This window comes from Chiloscyllium plagiosum, chromosome 11, assembly GCF_004010195.1.
Source record: "Chiloscyllium plagiosum isolate BGI_BamShark_2017 chromosome 11, ASM401019v2, whole genome shotgun sequence".
Classification (NCBI taxonomy): Eukaryota; Metazoa; Chordata; class Chondrichthyes; order Orectolobiformes; family Hemiscylliidae; genus Chiloscyllium; species Chiloscyllium plagiosum.
The window spans coordinates 76,403,139-76,424,478 of NC_057720.1; the positions used below are offsets into that span (position 1 = coordinate 76,403,139).

Here is a 21,340-nt window from a genome sequence, read left to right on the forward strand (position 1 = left end):
GACTTCACCAGTTTCCTCATTTCCCCTCCCCTCCCCCCTGCCTTGCCCCCCACCTCGCCCCAGCTCCAACCTTCCAGCTCAGTACCATTCTCATGACCTGTCCAACCTGCCATTCCTCCTTCCCACCTATCTGCTCCACCCTCCCTTCTGACTTATCACCTTCATCCCCACCCCCATTCACCTATTGTACTCTTTTCTACCTTCTCCCCAGCATCCCCCCGCCTCCATTCCTGATTAAGTGCTTTTGCCTGAAACATCGATTTTCATGCTCCTTGGATGCTGCCTGACCTGCTGTGCTTTTCCAGCACCACTCTGATCTAAACATGATTAATCCCATGCCCATCACAATTTTCTGCCCAAGATTTCCTTCCTTCCCTCAGCTTTTACAATGAGTCAGTCTGTAGCCTCTATTGTTACTCAAAGTTGGCCTCCATGCAATTCACTTTCCCAGTCCTCTGATTTTTTACTGTCGTCCTGTCCTCCTTGATCTGTTCTCCCTGTAGTAACCCTGTCAACCTCACTCTCTTGTGTGACCCTACATCCCATACCCTTAACAACAGATCTGATCATCTCTGACCACATCCTTGTACATCTCAACATTTGCATCCTGTCTTTAAACCCCACCTGCTACTGTGCTTAATGTTGGGGGGTGGGGGGGGGAATTCATGTCCTTCAATTCTGTGTCAATTGTTAAAGTCTTCAGCCATCGTGCATACAGCTTTGAATGTGATATGAAACATCTGGAGCTGCTAATTGGTTTGGTGGTATCTATCCTTTGATATGCCTTGTCCCCAGTTAAAGGTTTACTGTTCCCCATCTTATTCATTCTTCCCACAAATATGAGGTGAAGATTTCAAAGTGTCCAGTGCACTGTTGGTTTTGACGCATACTAACAGATTTGGCAGGTCAATATGCCCACCAGTTTAATTTTTAATTTTTGACTATCACCATCACTAGCAAGCCTGGTGCTGAAATATTGTTGACCTTTAATTGTCATCAGAAGTTGGAGATACAGTTTGGTTTTAAAGAATAATCGATCAGTCTAAATGTCACTTTAATGGGGAGTTCAAAGTCTGCAATAGACTTATAGATTGTTTTTCCCCTGGTGGCCAGGGTTGGTGGCTCCATCAGAAGTTTATTACCCGGTAATAAACAGGGACGAGAAGGAAAACTATTAGAGGGAGCTCTCAATGCATTAAGGCAATTACCAGCAGGGAGGGGGGGATTCTGCTTGGAACATTGATAAACTGATTTCAGCTGATTTTGGAAAGAGGCGTTGGAATGATGGATGTGGGGAGAGGGGGCATACAAATAAATTCTTGATAGAATTTGAAGGGTGCTGACAGATGATCAGAAGATTTTTAAAAAGTGCACATAAACTGAACTTCGAAGTTCAGTTTATGTGCACTTTTTAAAAATCTTCTGATCATCTGTCAGCACCCTTCAAATTCTATCAAGAATTTATTTGTATGCCCCCTCTCCCCACATCCATCATTCCAACGCCTCTTTCCAAAATCAGATGAAATCAGTTTATCAATGTTCCAAGCAGAATCCCCCCCCTCCCTGCTGGTAATTGCCTTAATGCATTGAGAGCTCCCTCTAATAGTTTTCCTTCTCGTCCCTGTTTATTACCGGGTATAGCTATCCTAACCTCACTATGTAATTTTTCCTTACATCCATTCCATTTTGGCTGACATTCCTGTTCCAAAGCTTTGAATTCAATTTCCATTTGTTTTTTTTTTTTGCCTCTTTAGGCCTTCTACTGTTCTTCTTCATCACGCATCTTTTCGTTTCTCCCATTTCAGGAGATCTGGCTCGGTTTTGTTTGTACCACAAGCTGATGTGTGTATTCCTTGATCATAGTTTTTCCTGCTGCCATCCTGGACTTGACCTCCTCTTGGATGGTTCTACAGCTATTGTCTGTGACTTTCTTGGTATTCTCTCAAGGGACCCTAGCTCTTTATCAGCAAAAACACAAACTGTCCCATTCTATTCTTGCTTGCCTTTCCTACTTGACGTTTATTTTCCTCTTCTTTCTATCCTGTTCATTCTTCCCAATATTGACCCAGTGGACTCTGCCGGTGGATTATCTGGCAATCTCTTTCCATTCATTTCCTCCTAGAATGTCTGCTTACCTATAAACAAGACCTATGTTGCCATTCAAAAATTCATTTTGAATAACTGGATTCAACATTGATGAAAATCTGACTGACTGGTAGTCTCTCCTTTCTCCCCCTTAATTTGCCTTCCCTCTGTCTGCTCAGTTGTTAGCACTCTTGGCTCTGGGTTAAATCTCCAAGTTTCACAATCAAAACCATCTGAAGAAAAACAAAGCCCAACCTGTGGTGCAATGCTGAGGGAGTGTTGCACTGTCAGAGATGCTATCTTCTAGATGAAATCTGGCCCATTTAAATGGGTAGTTATTGCAGCGGTATCTGGGTATCCAGGTAAGTGGGTCAAAGTTAATATGCTGGTACAGCAAGTGATTTGGAGGGCAAAATGAATGTTGGTATTTATTGCAAAGGGAATGAAATGTAAAAGTATTGAAATTCTACTGCAGCTGTATAGAGCCTTGGTGAGACTGTATATCTGGAATACCATGTACAGTTTTGTTCTTCATCTTCATCCTCTTTTCATGGAAGAAGCAATTTGGGGGGAAAAGTTCATTTCACCCATTTCTGGGATGTATACTTACCTTATGAAGAGGTGTTGAATTTACCTATTGGAGTTTAGAATGAGAGATGATCTTACTGAAGTGTATAAAATCCCAACAGGATTTGATAGGGTGGATGCTAGGAGGATATTTACATGGATGGGGAGAGTAGGACTGGTGGACATCATTTTTAAAAATAAGAGGTCTCCTTTTCTAAGATGGTGATGGGAAATCTTTATCCGAGGGTCCTTTTTAGTCGGTTGAATTCTCATCCTATGGAAAAGTAGCCTTAATAATGGCTCATCTGATTGAGTTTGTTCTGCCATCCAATAAGAACACAATGAGTCAAAGGGTCTGGTCCTGCTCCGAAGTCCTCAGTTACTAAACTGATGAGGAAGACTCTGGTTTCTGAGAGGAATTGTAGTATTTTGGCTGTTTTGCCTTTTGAAGGTCTTGTTGAAAGCCTAATTTAATTGTTAGGGGCAGGACATGGCCATAATTGGGACAATTAGTCGTCAAAAACCTAACCTGGTAAGATATATATTTATCGCCAGAACAAAATACATTTTATTTTCTTCTCTTGTTTTTCTTTCAAGGGCCAAAAAAATGGTGGTACTTTCCAAAGAGTATGGAGCTGTGGTGCTGACTGGCGCTGCCAGTTTTGCCATGGTCAGTTACCTTGCTTTCAAAGTTTCGGCAGCGCGCAAGAAGTACAAAGTGGAGGTGAGTTTATGCCAAGGAGCATTACAGGCTGGAGTTGCCTGTGTTTCCTACTAAAAAAGCAATTTCTGTCAATGAAGACGTGTTTGATGCATCATCTGCTATACCTTTCCTCGGTGTGTCTTAAGATGTCCGACAAAGCAGTAGAGGCCGTTTGAAGGCCTTTCGGGTCTGATGTCAGCGTGGTGTAAGTGGTGTGTGCTGCATGGCTTGGCAAAGATGAAATGACAAGTTGAAGCCTATCCTGTTTAATTTTGAAAACCTTTCACCTAATTTTACTCTTCTATACTCCAAGATACCTTTCGACTGCTCTCTGAATTCCAGTGGCTAACTGAGTTATTGACTAGTTCAAGTGTAGGACGTTTGAACAAGGCGTATGATGTGGAGATTTACAAGACTTGGCAAATTTTACTTAATTACATTTTTTGTCAAATTGCACATTAGCTATGCCATTCATCTTTGATCTGTTGACTTTCTTGTGTGTGATCTATAATGTCACATGGCTTTTCCACTCAGCCTTTTCACAGTAACACTTCTTAACCTTGATTACACTTTTGTATTGTGGTTTCTCAACAGTGATTTTGAAACCTTGGTGTATAATTGTAAACTGTGTCATTTATAATTGGACCCTCAGAGTCTTTCAATCTTGTTTGCTTTGCTTGACTTGTAGCTCAAGAAGCTTAATAGAACAAAGCAAGATGTTGACTCAATTACTGACTGCCAACAAAGTTAGACAACGCACCAGCGGGAAAGGGAGGGTGAGCAAGAATAACCAGCATATTGCCTCATCTCACTCCATCCTTTTGTGAATTCTACAAACTGTGTTGGAATTCAGACCTGAGAAGCTAAAGGCTCGGTCTTGTTTAACAAACAATCACCCGATGAAGGAGCAATGCTCCAAAAGTTAGTGCTTCCAAATAAACCTGTTGGACTATAAGTTGGTGGTGTTTGTACACCCCAGTCCAACACCGACGCCTCCAAATCATTATCTAATTGGTTTATCTCCCAGTAGGTAGCCAGTATATCCTGACCTCATGTGGGATGTCTCTAGCTCAGGAGTGTTGTGCTGCTTGGGATTTTGCTTTCTGTAGTTGTCTAGCTCTAGTCTCACTCGAATACCCATATTTCTCAAGGAGAGGGAGAAAAGCCAGGGAATTCCTAGAGGCATGGCACTCCTCCACAGATTCAATCAATAAGCACATCGACCTGGACCCAATATTCTGACCACTGCAACGGACAGCTGGAACTGACCACTGGAAGCGGCAGATTCAAACCACTACAAATGTCGGAGGAAAGATCACAGAAGCGCTTCACAGGAGGCTCCCAAGCACTGAGGATGTCACCTAGACAGGGGACGAAATGTCTGCAACACAAATTCCTGGCTCGGTGAACAGAACCACAACAACTAGCACCCGAGCTACAAATCTTCTCACAAACTTTGAGAGGGAGAAAAGCCTTAAAGGAATATACTGTAGCTACAGCTTTCTACATCCTTAGATTCCAGTGGCAAATCTACTTTGTAAGAAGATTATGTGCAGGGAATGATTATTCTGTGAATCCCAGATATTGTAATACGTAAGTCTCAACTTAGTCATACTTTGGGTATCAACATCAAACACGCAGAAATACTAAAAACCGGTTGGTTCAATGTTTCCTGAGCCAAATCGAGCATTTGATTTGTGTGTGAATAAACTTTTTAGCGACAGTGAGTGATGTCCATACTGGTGTTGGGTTTTTTTTTTTGCATAAACTGATACATGTTTGGCTAAGAAGAACTCATCTTTTGAATTTGACTGGAAACTTTGAACTTCTACTTGAAACTTAATCCTGATTTGACCCCTCCTGTCAATTTAGAAACTATGGGGAAAGGATTGGAATAGAGCATTGCTTCAATTTTTTTTTTAGAAAAACTCCGATGGGCGGCACGGTGGCACAGTGCTGCCTCACAGCGCCAGAGACCCGGGTTCAATTCCCGCCTCTGGCGACTCTCTGTGTGGAGTTTGCACATTCTCCCCGTGTCTGCGTGGGTTTCCTCTGGGTGCTCCGGTTTCCTCCCACAATCCAACAAAAAATGTGCAGGTGAGGTGAATTGGCCATGCTAAATTGCCCGTAGTGTTAGGTGAAGAGGTAAATTTAGGGGAATGGGTCTGGGTGGGTTGCGCTTCGGTGGGTCGGTGTGGACTTGTTGGGCCGAAGGGCCTGTTTCCACACTGTAAGTAATCTAATATAATCTAATCTAATGTTTATCTTTCTGTCTGGGTGTGAGAATGAATATGTAATATAAATTTGAATGTGATTTGGAAGAAGAGTGGAAAACCTTTCCTGTTCTGTTGTCACAGTATAAAGTGTGCACCATGAGATGAATCAGCAATGTGCGAATTGAGAGGTGAGGTTTCATGAGGTAGGACTTTGTTAGCTGTAAAGATAGGAAAAGCAGCTGGAAGAGGCCGAACTGCATAAGGCTGTCGCAGAACTTAAATTTCAGATGTTCTAAAGTTTGGTTTGAGTAGTGTAGTGATACCTATCCCTGTTTTACCTCAACCTTGACTATACTTAACAACCAAGCCTCAATAGCCCTCTGCAGTAAAGATTGATTGATTGATTGATTTCAGAGAAGAAAATTCCTCCTCATCTCTGACATAAATTGTGAGGTTCTGCACTCTCTCACGAAGAAAATAGAGGTGTATACTATTTTCTAAATTGGGAAATGCTTCAGAAGTCTGAAGTACAAAGGGAATGGGGGTCCAAGTTCAAAATTTTCTTAAGGTAAACTTGCAGGTTCATTTAGGAAGGCAAATACAGTGTTAGCATTTATTTTAAGAGGACTAGAATACAAGAACAGGAATGTAATGCTTGGCTGTACAAGGTTCTGGTCAGACTGCATTTGGAATATTGTAAGCCCTGCATCTAAAGAAGGATGTGCAGGTCTTGGAGCTTTACAAGAATGATCCTGACAATGAATGCTTGTCATTATGAGGAGCAGGTGAGGACTCTGGATTATAGAGGATGAGGGGTGATCTCATTGAAATTTGCAGAATACAGAGAGGCCTGGATAGAGTGGATGTGTTTCCACTTGTAGGACAGACTAGGACCCAAGAGTACATATTCTAATTTGATGACCTTTTAGAACTGAGATGACTAATTTCTTCAGCCAGAAGATGGTGAATCTGTGGAAGTCACAGAAGGCTGTGGAGGCCAAGTTATTGAGTCTGTTGAAGACAAAGATAGGTTCTTGATTAGTAAGGGGATCAAGGGTTACAGAGGAAAGGCAGGAGAATAGGGTTGAGAAACATATCAGTCATAGTGGAGCAGACTTCGATGGACTGACCGACCTGATTCTGCTCTTATATTTTATAGTCTTAAATGGGTGATCCCTTACCCTGAGATTAGGCCGTCTGGTCCTAGACAATCCCACAAGAGGAAGCATATGTAGCCCATATATGAGGGAGTTAGGAAACCAACTAATGAACCACGTGAACCTGCTCAGCAACGTTTGTTATTTGCATACTAGCCTTTCAGTTACAATGAGCCAGAGTCTGCAGAAAGAATGATTACATTATAAATATACAAATCAGTTAGTAACTTGTAGTGAGTGAAGTAAAGGTACCACACACGTTGCCAAAACAGCACTTTGCTGTTATCTTCTCTATGACTGTGTCATAATGTCACTGCTTTTACAAATTGATGACCCACTACACTTGCCACAAAAGATAAGCTAGGTAATTTTGGGGTACTGGTGGCATTCTGGCTAGTGATCCAGAATCTGAGGCCAATGTTCCAGGGACCTGTGTTCAAATCCTACCATAGCAGATGGTGGAATTCCAAATTCAATAAAAGTCTGTCCAAAAATAAAAATAGTGATTGTTTGCCTAATGGTGACCATGTAACCACTGATAATTGTTATTAAAAGCCCCTTTGGTTCACCAATAAAGCCATAAACTCCCCAAGTTTTACAACATGGAGGGAGGCTGTTTGGTCCATCATGTCTATGGCAGTCACCAGCACCTACTACTCTGCTCCTATTTTCCAGCACTTTGCCCATAGCCTTGCCTGCTGTGCCTCTTCGAGTGACAATCTAAATTATTTTTAAATGGCACGATGGTTCTGCCTCTACCCACTTTCAGAAAAGATTCTTCCTTTAACTTCCAACCCTGTCCTCGTCTTAAATGTTTCTTCCTATCTATGCCTGTAATAACTTTGTACACTTCAATCAGGTCCCTCCGCCCCCCCCCCCCCCCCCCCCTCTGCTCTACAGAAACTACCCCAACCTATCCAGTCTCTCTACAAAGCTGAACCACTTCAGCAAAGGCAACGTTTCTGATGAATCTCTTTTGCACCTTCTCCAATGCAATCATATCCTTCCTGTAGTGTGGTGACCAGAATGGTTCACAGTATTCCAGCTGTTGTCTAACCAAGATCTAATTTCATAATAAAGGAAAGAATCCCAAATGCCATCTTATCTATCTGTCCTGTTACCTTCAAGGATTTTGTGCTCCCTCAGGTCCTACTGTTCACTGCGTATTTCCTTGCCTTGCTCATCCGCCCAAGAATGTCCTGTTTTAGATTAGGAAATTTGCCATCCTTACTCTGTCTAACATTTGACTCCAGATCCACAGCTCTGTGATACAGCCTTAACTGCTCTTTGGGCAACTAGGGATGGACAATAAATGCTGGCTCAGCCATCACTACCCACATCCCATAAATGAATCAAAAAGTAAATAAAGGCCAGATTTATTTCCTGTAAAAAGTCAGTTTTTTTTTTAAATTGGTATAGACTTGTCACAATGTTTCTGCATGTTTGGGAGCAACAATAAGTCTAATAAAATCCCAATTGAAAATTCACTCCAGGTCCAGTTTCCTCCCACTGTCTAAAGATGTGCAGGTTAGGAGGACTGGCCATACTGAAACTGCCCGTAGTGTTCAGGATATGTTAGCCAGGTGGTTAGCCATGGTAAATGTGGGTTGGTGACGATTTGCCACGGCAAATTTGTCGCCGATGATTAGCCATTGCCAGTTCTCCACCAGCATTTCTTCACTGGGGTCATTTGACATCTGGAGACTATTTGCCACCAGAAATATATATATGTACTGATTGTTTTCCCTCCCGCCTGTTCTTTCATACTTCAGTCCCCTTTATTTATACAACTACATACTACATTTTGATTTTTTTAAAAAAAAAGGTAAAATAAATCATTTTATTGGTTACATACAAAAGAGTTACAAACTTTAACCAGGAAAAGGAAATATATTTAAAATATCTTTATAATGGCAGTAAAATCTCACATTAATATTAAACAATGAAATTTTAGTTCATTTGATAGTTATGCACTATTCCTCTAATATATTCTATTTCTTTCACCGTATTCAAGAACAATTTTTTTAAAAAATTCTATCGTCTGCATCTCTTTTTTGTTTAGCTTTATTTGTGATCGATTCTGCTAAATGATGTATCCAAGATTCCCTACCAAATATTATACGATTACTTCCTTGACCACTATCCGCCAAAAGAAATTTTTCTTCTGCTCCGTTACCTGGCTTATATACTAATGGTTATTAAAACAAGTAAACGCTACCACCAATATTCAAAATATAAGACTTATTTGCAGTGGTGAATCATCTTCAGTGGCCAATGGGCGGTGGCTAATCAGTGGCGGTGAATGATCCCATGCCGGGTAAATGTAGGGATATGGGATAGGGTAAGGGACTGGATTTGGGTGGTATGCTCTTTGGAGGGCCGGTGAGTACTCAATGGGCCAAACGGCCTCCTCCCACACTGTTAGGGGTTTTATGGTCATGTTAGACGCAGTTTGGTTGTGTATGGTCTCTCCTGCTTTAAATAGCAACATTAAGGATCCTCTGTTCTAACAATGTACATTATTTTTCTTTATTAAGTATCCTGTGATGTACAGTGACGATCCAGAAAATGGACATTTGTTCAACTGTATCCAACGTGCTCACCAAAATACGTAAGTGTGATTGAATCAGCGGTAATTTACACACGCTCAGTTCCCACGATTTTGTATCTGTTCTTTTTATATCTCAAAAGGGCAATTAAAAGTTCCCAGCTGAAGGTCAAACCCTGGGAAGAAGTTGCTTAATTGTGTTTATAATTTATACAATGTTTAAGATTTGTGCAATTTTTAAACTGATTTTTTTTTGTTGTTGGCTAGGTATGAGTTGCATGAAGGTCTTTCTTCTTTGAAGGATTTTCACCATGTGGCCTAGTGAATTTTCCTCACCAAATTTGCCACATTGACTCTCCACACTGCCCATGTAGTGCCCCTTGTGTCTAATTCTGGCACCATCTTGTCCCATACCATTTCCCCAAAAGCCACTCTCCAGTCCTCTGAAATGGAGGAGAAACCCTGGCCCTTAGGCCATCTTTGAAAGACTGCTGCGCACCATACCAAGCGATCCAGATTTGCCCTTCACAGCAACATTGCACAGAGCTCACATGATTGATGGTCCCTGCACATACAAACCCCAATTTCTCAACCTTTTCGCTCTTTAAACCATTACAGTTTACCTGTCCCTAGCTCCATGAGTGTGAATGCTCTCTCTAAATCACCACCATCTAAAGCTACATGGTCAAGTGGGGAAATAAGACCATAAGACATAGGAGCGGAAGTAAGGCCATTCGGCCCATCGAGTCCACTCTGCCATTCAATCATGGCTGGGCATTTCAACAAATGTCACATACATGCAAGCAACTAGACAAATTCAACATGTGCTTTACAGTGGGCACCATCAAATGGTTGCCAGTACCTCACCTCCCAGTGCCTTCATGTCCCTATTTCATCTTGCACCATCCCAACAGCACATTTCCAAACATCATGTCTCTTGCCTCCAGCCCCCTCCCCAAAACATGAAGACCACACTGAACTTTATCCATGACTGTCCTCCATTTCTCCTGGTAGAACACAGCAATGACACTCACCTCGATCCTATATGGTATCCTTTTAGAAGGCACAATGGCTGTCATTTCCACAGCACTCCTCTCCCATGGCCTGCCATGTCCTGTATTCTGAAAACTTCAACCTCTTTCCCCCCCCATAACATCCCCTCCAAATTCACCTGCCATTAGCCCACCCCATCTCTAGCCCAACCAGTTATCATTCTTTGCCCAGCTCTGCAAATGCCTTCCTCCTCGTCCTTTTTCTTCTTCTTTCTTTTTCTTCTCTCCCCCCCCATGGAGTCTCAATAAACAGTAACCACCCTTGACTGGACTGGGAACTAGCTCCCTCCAGTTTCTGAAGGGACCATGTAGTTGAATTATACATGCAGTGTATTTACGGTTGGCACGTGGCGTCAGTGTTAGGCACTCTTACATGTCAGTCAATCTATGTGAAGCTGTTTATCCCACCCCAGGACAAATTCCTATCAAAGTTAAGCAGCAGGTCTGTATGCCTGTGCAAAACAGCACATCGGTCTAGCAATCTGATAATATTTTGGCCCAAAGTGCCCAAGGTATGATACAGAGCCTAGCAAACTGGATTCCAAATTGGCTTGAAGGTAATAATTAAAGGTTTTCTTTTCCTGGACCAGAGGCTTGTGGCCAGTGGTTTGCCACAAGGATTGCTGCTGAGTTCACTGATTGTCATCATTTGTATAAATGACCTGGATGTCAATACGTGAGGTATAGTTGGTAAGTTTGTATATGACACCAAAATTGGTGGTGTAGTGGATAGTAAAGAAGGTTATCTCCGTGTACAATGGGACTGTGATCAGATGGGCCAGTGGGCCAAGGAGTGGCAGATGAAATTTAATTTAGATAAATGTGAGGCGCTGCATTTTGGTAAGGCAAGCCATAGCAGGACTTATACACTTAATGATCGGGCTCTAGTGCTTGTTGCTGAACAAGGAGACCAAGGGATGCAGGTTCAGTGTTACTTGAAAATGGAGTATTAGGTAGACAGGGTGATAAAGGTGATGCTTGCCTTTATCGGTCAGTGCATTGAGTACAGGACATTGGTGAGGCCACTTTTCGGAGTTCAGTCTGGTCTCCCTACTATAAGGAAGATGTTAATCTTGAAAGGGTTCAGAAAAGATTTACAAGCATGTTCTTGAGATTGGTGGGTTTGAGCTATAGGGAGAAGCTGAATAGGCTGGAGCTGTTTTCCCCTGGAGAATCGGAGGCTAAGGAGTGACCTTACGGAGGCTTTTAAAATCATGAGGGGCTTGGATAGGGTGAATAGCCAAGATCTTTTTCCCAGGTTAGGAAAACTGGAGGGATAGGTTTAAGGTGAGGGGGGAAAGGGACAACTTTTTACACAGAAGATAATGTGTGTATGGAACAGAGGAGGTGGAGATTGATAGAATTACAACATTTAAAAGGCATCTGGATGAATCGGAAGGGTTTAGAGGGAATGTGGGCCAAATGGGATTAGATTAGTTTAGGATGCCTGGTCAGTGCAGACAAGCTGGACTGAAGGCTCTCTTTCTGTACTGTATAAATAGGCAGGAATGCTACTACGTTTACAAGCACAAAGAGAGCAAGCAAGTCCTGAGTTACAGCCTGGTTCAATCCATAAACTGGGTTCCTGTTCCTACACGCAATGTTAGCTGCCAGTGTAATGTAAACATGTATTCATGATGTGTTCACAAATGCCAATGGACGAGGGATGTGTGCAGCTTGTACTTGTGGACCCATGGTGCTGTTTGGTCACACATAAAGGGCGGTCGTTAGGGACAAGTGCTGGGCTGAATTCACTAGGTACCCAATCTAGTTTTTCAACACTTACCCTGTTTGGTAAGCTAGGAAGCTGAATATTAATTAAGCGAAATAAAAACGAAAAGAACTGTGGATGCTGTAAATCCGAAACAAAAACAGAAGTTGCTACAAAAGCTCAGTAGGTCTTGCAGCATGTGCGAAGAGAAGTCGGTGTTAACGTTTCTGGTGTGGTGACCTTTCCTCAGCTGAGAATGGGTCACCAGACCTCAAGCGTTAAAACTGATTTTCCTTCACAGATGCTGCCAGACCTGCTGAGCTTTTGCAGCAACTTCTGTTTATATTAATAAAGCGAGTTGGGCAATAGCGCTAACAAGAACCCCCCTTGATTGACAACTCATCCTGCATAGTGAGAACCCTCAAAGCATAAGAGACAGTGAGATGCTCCTGTAGTGGAGAGTAGGCTTGCAAACCTTCTCTTCCGAATTTGCCACAAATCTCTCCATCGCCCACACCCCTACAAGATTCCTCCCCATGTAATTCAACTGTTTTAAGTTGATCTGTTGTAACCTTCAAGAATTTTGCTGTTCTAAGAATTGCTCCCTTTTAATTGTTATAAACTAACTTTGTCAACTAGTGACCATGCATTATTGTATTTGTTTAGCGCTCCACATGAACATGAAGGCAGTGTCACCAAGTAATTCCAGTTTCAGGAACATGTAGTGATGGGACATTCAACTTTAGTGAGCACACCGGTGAAGAATCTGTTGGCTAGCAGTGTTTGGAAGTGGAAGAAAGTTAGTCTTAGCAATGGCCCACATAAGGTAGAAATCTCAGCCTGGGGAAATCAACATGAACAGTAAAGTTGCATTGTAGTAATAACCTGAGCAGCCGTAGAGACTAAATAGCACCAAATGTTCTTGGCAGTACTTATGATGTTGTGTTTGATGTGAATTTTTGTTGAGGTGTTAATAATGGCATTGTATTTAGTGACTATATAAATTTCAAAACTCTGTTTGAAGTATCACACTTGTTAAATGTTGATGCCTACACATTTAAGGGAAAACACAATTACCAAACGATCTCAAACCAATTGGAGTTGAATTTTTTCTTTGTTTTGAACCTCTTGGCTATTTTCAGTCCATAGTTTTCAGTATTGCATGCGCTGTTTTTGAGTACTGGATTTAGAGGCTATAATATTAAAACTTTAAGATGATACACATGAGGAAAATAGCAACAGACTTCAGAAGGATATTTGTCTCATGGAAAGGGAGCTGAAGTTCCAAAATAAGAAAGGGAGGTGAGCCATTTTGTTGGAAAGATGGTCAAAAGTCAAGTACTGGGGAACTATTTGAGGAGTTACAGCAAGGTCTGGAACTAGATTGAAGTAGGAGGCAAAACAAGAGTTTTTATTTTAGTTCAGGAGAATTGATAAATATTGAACATTGTTTCTCTGTAAATCTGTGCTCTTTGTTTACTGACCCTTCATCTTTTACAATCAGCAATCATAAGGTGGGGCACAACCTTTTTTGACACAATGAATGGTTAGGGGTTTGGTTTGCACTGCCTTTTAAACTGACCAAGAGATAAACTGGGGGAAAAAAAATTGTGAAAGAGCAGAAGGTTGGGCTTTGCATTGCTGTTTGATCAAGTTGCTATTTACATTATTTTTAGTGGATAAGTTATGATACCCCTCCAGGGCAGGTGGAATTTGAACCCAGTCCTTCTGATCCAGAGGTAGTGTCTCATGAGCCTCATAAACAGGAAAGCAGACAAACTTGGTTAGCAGGATTCAAACCTGAGCAGGGCCACCTCTAATTTTGGATATGTTGCCTTAACCACTCGGTCACAACTACGCATCACCTAGTTTTTAACCTGACTGACTGACTGGCTTTCTCCTCCACTGTATTATTTTTAAATTAGGATTAAAAAAGGGAATGCAGTAAAGTAGACTACAAGTCTTCCTACCCTGTCTTTCTTGGGGGGAGGGGGAAGAGGTGGCATACATTTTTACTCCACCAAATGTTTAAACTAGAGACGTAGGCAATTTGGTGGTAGATTAATTGAAATAAATGTTTAAAAAAAAAAAAAAATTTTATAAAAAGGAATGGAGGTTCTTGTTGCATGGTGAGTGTCTCTATCTCCGAGCTCCTTGCTCAAACATTCAAGTCAGATGTGTGTAATAACATCTCTAAACAGATTGATCACAAATATGTAGACTTAAGTGACTGCAATGGATAAATACTTGACATTCCTGCCTAGTGTTATAACAAAAACCTGCTGAGTTTCTCCAGCACTTTGAAGGTGTTGGATGTCTGAAATAAGTGCAGCTTTTTTTTTCTCCTTTATATGCTACTGTAACAAAGCTGCTGCTTTTTTAAAAAGACTCCATTTATTCTTGAACCTTAGTTTCATGCAGGCTAAATTAATGAACGGCTAACCTAGGCTTTGTTCCAAAATTGAACAGATTCTTTTTGTCTTAAATTTCAACTTCTATTTGGAGCACGAAATTCCAGCAAGTGGTGTAATTTTATCAGAGAAAAAAAAAGCAAAAATGAAGTTTTTATTTCAAATCCAGTATGCTAGAGAGACAAAGACTGGATTTTTGAGTTTGATATGACTTAGTCAGATCTCTGAAAATATCAGACTCTCAACATTAACTGTTTCTCTCTGCAGATGATGCTGTCGGACCTGCTGAGTTTCTCCAGTGTTTGTTGACACCTTCAATATTCTAGAACTCCATTTACATACATTAATGTCTTCAGGCACTAAATATTGCTTTTTAATGCAATTGCCTCCCTTTATACATAGCTGGTATGCAAGGCTTGACTACATAAATAACTATTGAGGTCAGTTAGCATTTATTTCTTGTTTAACATCTCCCAGTGGGGGATTGTAACAAAATACAAATGAGTAGCTGACAAATTAATTTTAAGGAAATGGAAACTTACTAAATTCAAATAATGGTGTCCAGGGTGGTGATACACCATAGCCCCTACTAGTCTCTGAAGATCTCTACTCTTCCAGGGAGCACCCAAGTGGGACATGACTGCAAAAGAGGGGCAGACTGCATACCTGATCAAGAGCTTATGCTCGAAATGTCAATTCTTCTGCTCCTCGGATGCTGCTTGACCAGCTGTGCTTTTCCAGCACCACACTCTTTGACTCGGATCTCCAACATCTGCATTCCTCACTTTCTCCCTGTCAGGTGCAACAGTCCCCTACACAACCGGTGCCTGGAGCTGTTACCTGCCACTTTAGATAGACCTAGGAGCAGGCCCTCTGACCTGCCTGTCCCTCCCCACACAGGATGCCTGTAGATCGAGATTACAGGAAATTCCAGCTGGTTAACTGTTTGAATTTAGCTCCATCTATAAGTTGAGTGACCTTTTGTTTGAGAGTTGATGCAATTAGTCACTTTCAAACACTTTACCTGTGTCGGACTTTTATTTTGTAAAAGATGGAATGGAATCAACTGTAATGATAAGTTCTTCTCTCTTGTTAAATATTTTAGACTAGAAACATATCCAGCATTCCTATTCTTTCTGGCAGTCGGTGGAATACACCGTCCAGTAAGTAACGTTACAATTTCTTAAAGTTTTCTTTTGATCATCATTTTCCTCACATCATGGTTTTGAAAAATGCATCTTGCTAAGTAATCTTCATTGTTTAAACAAAGGTGCTAAGCTGATAAGAGCTAATGTTCCTGTTTCCCAATTACTTATAAATAAACAAAATCTGACATCAGATTAAAAATACAATTTTTTTCGATCATGTATGGATATTTTAAATTAGACCAACAATCTATTTTGATTCTTCAATTTTACGATGTTTAAACAGTAAAATAATGCATTACCAAAACATGGAGTTAGATTTTCCTCTTATCTTTAACATTGTGTTGACAGGAGTTGTGCAAGGGAATCCGACCGAATCCTTAAAATAACTTACTGTAGAGAAATTGAATGTTCTTCCAAGCAATTTCCTCTGTACTTGGAACCCTCTGTCTCAGTTTTAAAGCCTATCCACCGTGTACAAAGAACAAATCAGGAGCATGATGGAGTACTCCTCTTGCCTGGGTGGGTGCAGCTCCTGTACCACTCAAGAAACTTGACTCTATCCAGGATAAAGCAGCCCATTCCTTGGGCATCACATCCACTCCCTCCACCACTGACACTCTGCTGTTACTACTTTCTAAAACATACACTGCAGAATTTTACCAAAGATCCTTAGACAGCACCTTCTAAATGCAGGACCACTTCCATCTAGAAGGATAAGAGCAAGAGATACATTGGGAACACCACCATCTGCAAGTTCCCCTTCAAACAGCTCACCACCCTGGCTTGGAAATATATCACAGATTGCAGAGTCAAGATCTTGGAATTCCCTCCCTGAGGGCATTGTGGGTCAACCTACAGCATGTGGTCTGTATAGGTTCAAGAAGGCAGCTCACCACCACCTTGAAGAGCAACTAGAGACCAGCAATAAATGCTGGCCAGCTAGCAATGCCCACGTCTCAAGTGAATAAGAACTTTGCTTAAGAGACTTGCATTTGCTAAATAAACAAATATAGTCAAAAATCTCTACTGTGCTACACACTGCCACACCTAGCTACAAATGGCAATCCAGAATAGAGAATCTTGTTAATAGATACAGGGAATGTTAGATGAAATCAAACGATGAATCTCAAACACAAAACTGAGGTCACAGTTAATTGAGCTACGGTAACCCTCTTGCTCCCCATGCTAGACTTTCTTTTATCCCCAAAATATTTCTGAATCTGTCATCAGGATAGCAGCTACCACAAGATACCACAAAAAGCAAATGTACAACTAAAGAAGTTAATTCATGGTTTTGGCTAAAGAGGGAATATTGGTGAAGAAAGTAGGAGAACTATCACAGTGGACCTATTTTGACCATATCTCTGGTCAATGTCTCAAATTAACACGAGGCTAATAAAGTGCACCCTTTCCTACTTTACAAGCAGTAACTTTACACGTGCTTGTCTGTAGTCCAGTCCGGTCAAGTATTCCAAGTTCAGGGAATCTTACCAATGGTGTTTTTTTTTCTTTTCTTTTTTTAAAAAGCGACTGGCAAGTACACTCGGTGGAATTTGGATAATTGGAAGACTTGTTTATGCACATGGCTATTCCAGTGGAGGTAAATACTTTATCCTAAATCAAGTGTATAAAACAAACTGCTTTCATTTCTGCATCATTTGAAATGTAGGCATTTACTAATCATACTCAACAGGATGAGATGACAACTTGCACTTTGATTTCCTAATAATTAACCTATTTGGGTTTAACATTAACGGAAGCTAAAAAGTTAGCAATTCTTCTGAATGAAGTTAACTTTTTTTTAGGAGCACAGGTAAAATCGGCTGAAGAAACAACTGAACTCTTTTAAAAGTAAAAATACACTTTAATGAGGACATCTACAATGGTTTTAAATTTGCTTTATTTTCAAAACTGTATATTTAAGGTACTGCTTAAAATACACTGGGATTAATTTTAACTGCTAAATCAAGTGCTTAGCTAGATCAGAGGTTTAAAATGGAGAAGAAAAGTCAATCTGATCTCAACCCAGGAGGAGCAGGCAGGTGAAGGGAGACAGATTGGTAATTTAAATATCAAAGACTGGCAGCCTCCAATTTAACTTTCAATGGCAGGGCTAGGTTTCTCAGGCTCAAAACTTGGGAGTATATAGAAGAATGGTAGTTATACCGCTGGCACCTACAGTGTGTGCCCTGCCCAACCTGGAGGTAGGCTGACCTCAAGGTGGGGGATGAGAAATGGAGAACCCACACTCTGTGTTTGAGTCTCCCACACGTTCCTGCTGAAGCCATTGTGTGTGTCAAACTGAGCAAATATGAAGAGCTAACCTAGATCCAGGTTGAACAACTTAAAGTTCACCTTCATTGGTCTTTCCTAACTGTATTCCAATTGAAACCAATCTCTTCCTCTAATTTTCAGTCTCCATCCAATCAGTGGCTTTGCTTCCTCTTTCAAAAAACTTCACATCCAAAATTTTTACGTCTTTAATAACTAACTAATTAATTTTCAGTAGGAAACAAAAAGGACCTTCATCAGAGACATTGTTTCAAAAGCCTCTCTGAAATAGCACATTGGTCAATCTGGGCCTGATTAAGGTTTTGCACTGAACTGCATGCACCTAAAAATCCCACTTCTTGTCTCTAACACTTCACAATATTGCTCATCTAATTTATAGACTAATATGCAGATTTTTTTTTCTTAATGCTTTTTCCCTGAAGGGTTGTAGGAATATGGAGCATTCCATAGACACTGCAACTGAAGATCTGGATCCCAGCCGGGACCCCTTGGCCTTGACATCGGTCAAAGAATCAATGGAATGCAGTCTGTATAAAGCAAGGATCAGTTTAATGAAGTAAGGCAGCCTGACAATTCTGTCCAGCAACACACACAGGTTAAAGTTTCTGTGCTCAGTGATGAAATTGCACAATAAGAAATTTTTAAGTATCAGTGCAGCCTTAATTACAAAAGAAGTCCAATAAGGTGACATGATTGGATTAGCCTAATTGAGTCAGATGTACAGCATGGAAACAGACCCTTCGGTCCAACCCGTCCATGCTGACCAGACATCCCAACCCAATCTAGTCCCAATTTGGAGATGCCAGTGTTGGACTGGGGTGTACAAAGTTAAAAATCACACAACACCAGGTTATAGTCCAACAGGTTTAACTGGAAGCTAGTGTGCTTCCAATTAAACCTGTTGGACTATAACCTGATGCTGGAAAAGCACAGCAGTTCAGGCAGCATCCGAGGAGCAGGAAAATCAATGTTTCTGGCAAAAGCCCTTCATCAGGAATATAGGCAGAGTGCCTGAAAAGTGGAGAGAAATGAAAGGAGGGTGGGGTTGGGGAGAAAGTAGCATAATTTTCCTGCTCCTCGGATGCTGCCCGAACTGCTGTGCTTTTCCAGCACTATTCTGGAATCTGGTTTCCAGCATCTGCGGTCATTGTTAAAAATTACACAACGAGGTAAAAACAATCTAGTCCCACCAGCCAGTACATATCCCTCCAAACTCTTCCTATTCATATATCCATCCAAATGCCTCTTAAATGTTGCAATTGTATCAGCCTCACCACTTCCTCTGGCAGCTCATTCCATACATGTACCACCCTCTGCGTGAAAACGTTGCCCCATAGGTCTCTTTTATATCTTTCCCCTCTCACCCTAAACCTCTAGTTCTAGACTCCCCATCCCCAGGGAAGAGACTTGGTCCATTTATCCTATCCATGCCCCCCCATAATTTTGTAAACCTCTATAAGGTCACCCTCAGCCTCAGACGCTCCAGGGAAAATGTCAACAATATTTCCTGGGAAACAGTTCTTGTTTTACTCTGTCATCCCATGCTAGCAGTTCAAGGTTAGTTCGAGTGGTCAATTAATGATTCATAATTCACTTTATGAAAACTCTATTGTTTGCCTTATCTTCTATTACAGCTAATTCAGCAAAGCAGCAGTGTAGGGTTCACAAAGTCAAATCATAACTTGCAGCCATTTTGTTGTGTTATTAAAAACTTATGTATATTTATTGCTTCTGACAACAGCCAGGATTCAAATTTTGAATCCTTATTTGCCCCCTTTAGTCATTCTATAATCACATCATAAATGTGAAGGCATGGATCAAATTAATCCAATTCTATGGCAGCCCAAAGAATGCCATGCTTGCTCTTCCTCCAAAATGGCTGCAAGTTATGATTTGATTTTGTGAACCCTACACTGCTGCTTTGCCGAATAAGCTGTAATAGAAGATAAGGCAAACAGTATAGAGTTTTCATAATTAATTTTATGAACCACTCGAACTAACCTTGAACTGCTAACATGGGTAGATGATAGAGTAAAACAAGAACGGTTTCCCAGGAAATAGCGTTGACATTAGGCTAATCCAATCATGTCACCTTATTATAGTAGTTTGGACTCTTTTTGTAATTAAGGCTGTACTGATTTTTGAAAAACATAATTGCTTCTTGTGCAATTTCTTATAGCACAGAAGCTTTAACCTGTATGTTGCTGGACAGAATTGCGTCAGGCTGCCTTACTTTATTAAAGTTGCTTTACACAGACTGCATTCCGTTGCTTCTTTGACTGATCCAGATCTTCACAATTGTCCAAGTTAAACAGAATTTGCTAGTTTGCCAATGCAAAATCCAACAAAGGTTAGGAGCTTTTAAGACATCTTCCTGTGTTTACAGGGGTTTTCAAGCATTATTGGGCTGATAGTGCACTAAAACAGATGTGCCAAGGAATTTTCAAACATCTGGGTTGAATATCTGTCACATTTTATAATTTCAGAGTGCTAAGAAATGTTTTACCTCGTACAACATCTGCTCCAATCAATCACTCTCCTCCTCAAAGCATAACACACGGACCAAGCTTTTCTGTCCTAATATCAAATGTGCCCAAGATTGCTTATTTACACTCCTCCCATGTTGCAATTTGAATTATAGGGTTAAAAGCATTCCGATCCTATAAAAGCTCTTCTGCACTAATTTTCGGTTTCACAACTTGAAGTGGGGTGGTGTTTCTAGACCAGTAGTTGTCTATCCCTAAATTGCCTTTGTCTAATGGTGAACTAGTCATCATTCAACATTGAAAGAATGTGATGGATATGAGCATCAGGTTAAGCCAGCATTTTTTTTTTAATTACTTTGCATTACATTTTTATTAACTGAAATTCATAATTCCTTTGTGTTCCCTCTTAGATCCTAGCAAGAGAAGATATGGTAACTTTAGTTCAATAGCACTGCTGGGACTCATGGGGACTGCAGTAGCATTTGGATTTCAACAACTGGGATGGCACAGATCTTGCTATGGGAGGCCTATGAAAGTTAATTTATAACCTTGATGAGCGTATACTCCTAGCAAAATCACTTGGCAGTAACTTTATCTCTAATAGCAACCACTTGCTTCTGATGTTTGTATGGTGGACCTTTTTATAAAATGAGAATAAAGTTCTTGCATATGGTAATTGTTTTGTTAAATTATGAAGTAGTATTCTTCCATACATACATTTTCCAAAATGTAAAAAATATAAAAAGTAAGTGTTCCTTAAACTAAGCATCTCACCTTATTCAGTAACTAGAAGGTTGAACAGCACAAGCTCCAGACTGCAATTCAAATATCAGCCACGATTACATAATCTATTTTTTTTCCTGCCATTAGTTCTGGAAAGGGCAGAAGTTGAGAATGGGGAAAATAAGGTTAATTATCAGCTCGGCTCTATTGTAGCATTCTTACCCAAATGAGTGAGGTTAAA

The 21,340-nt window shown here is 40.8% G+C and overlaps 1 protein-coding gene across 1 annotated transcript in view; it reads left to right on the forward strand.

Annotated features, from left to right (window-relative positions):
* The window catches only part of mgst3a (microsomal glutathione S-transferase 3a), a 25,598-nt gene extending 4,546 nt beyond the window's left edge, over nt 1-21,052 (forward strand). Inside the window, exons 2-6 of the mRNA XM_043699852.1 lie at nt 3,250-3,376; nt 9,266-9,339; nt 15,556-15,613; nt 17,126-17,198; nt 20,787-21,052. Coding sequence (XP_043555787.1) covers nt 3,260-3,376; nt 9,266-9,339; nt 15,556-15,613; nt 17,126-17,198; nt 20,787-20,923 — 459 coding nt within the window. The 5' untranslated portion in view covers nt 3,250-3,259 and the 3' untranslated portion in view covers nt 20,924-21,052. The remainder of the gene's footprint in view (nt 1-3,249; nt 3,377-9,265; nt 9,340-15,555; nt 15,614-17,125; nt 17,199-20,786) is intronic.
* The last annotated feature ends 288 nt before the right edge of the window (nt 21,053-21,340 follow it).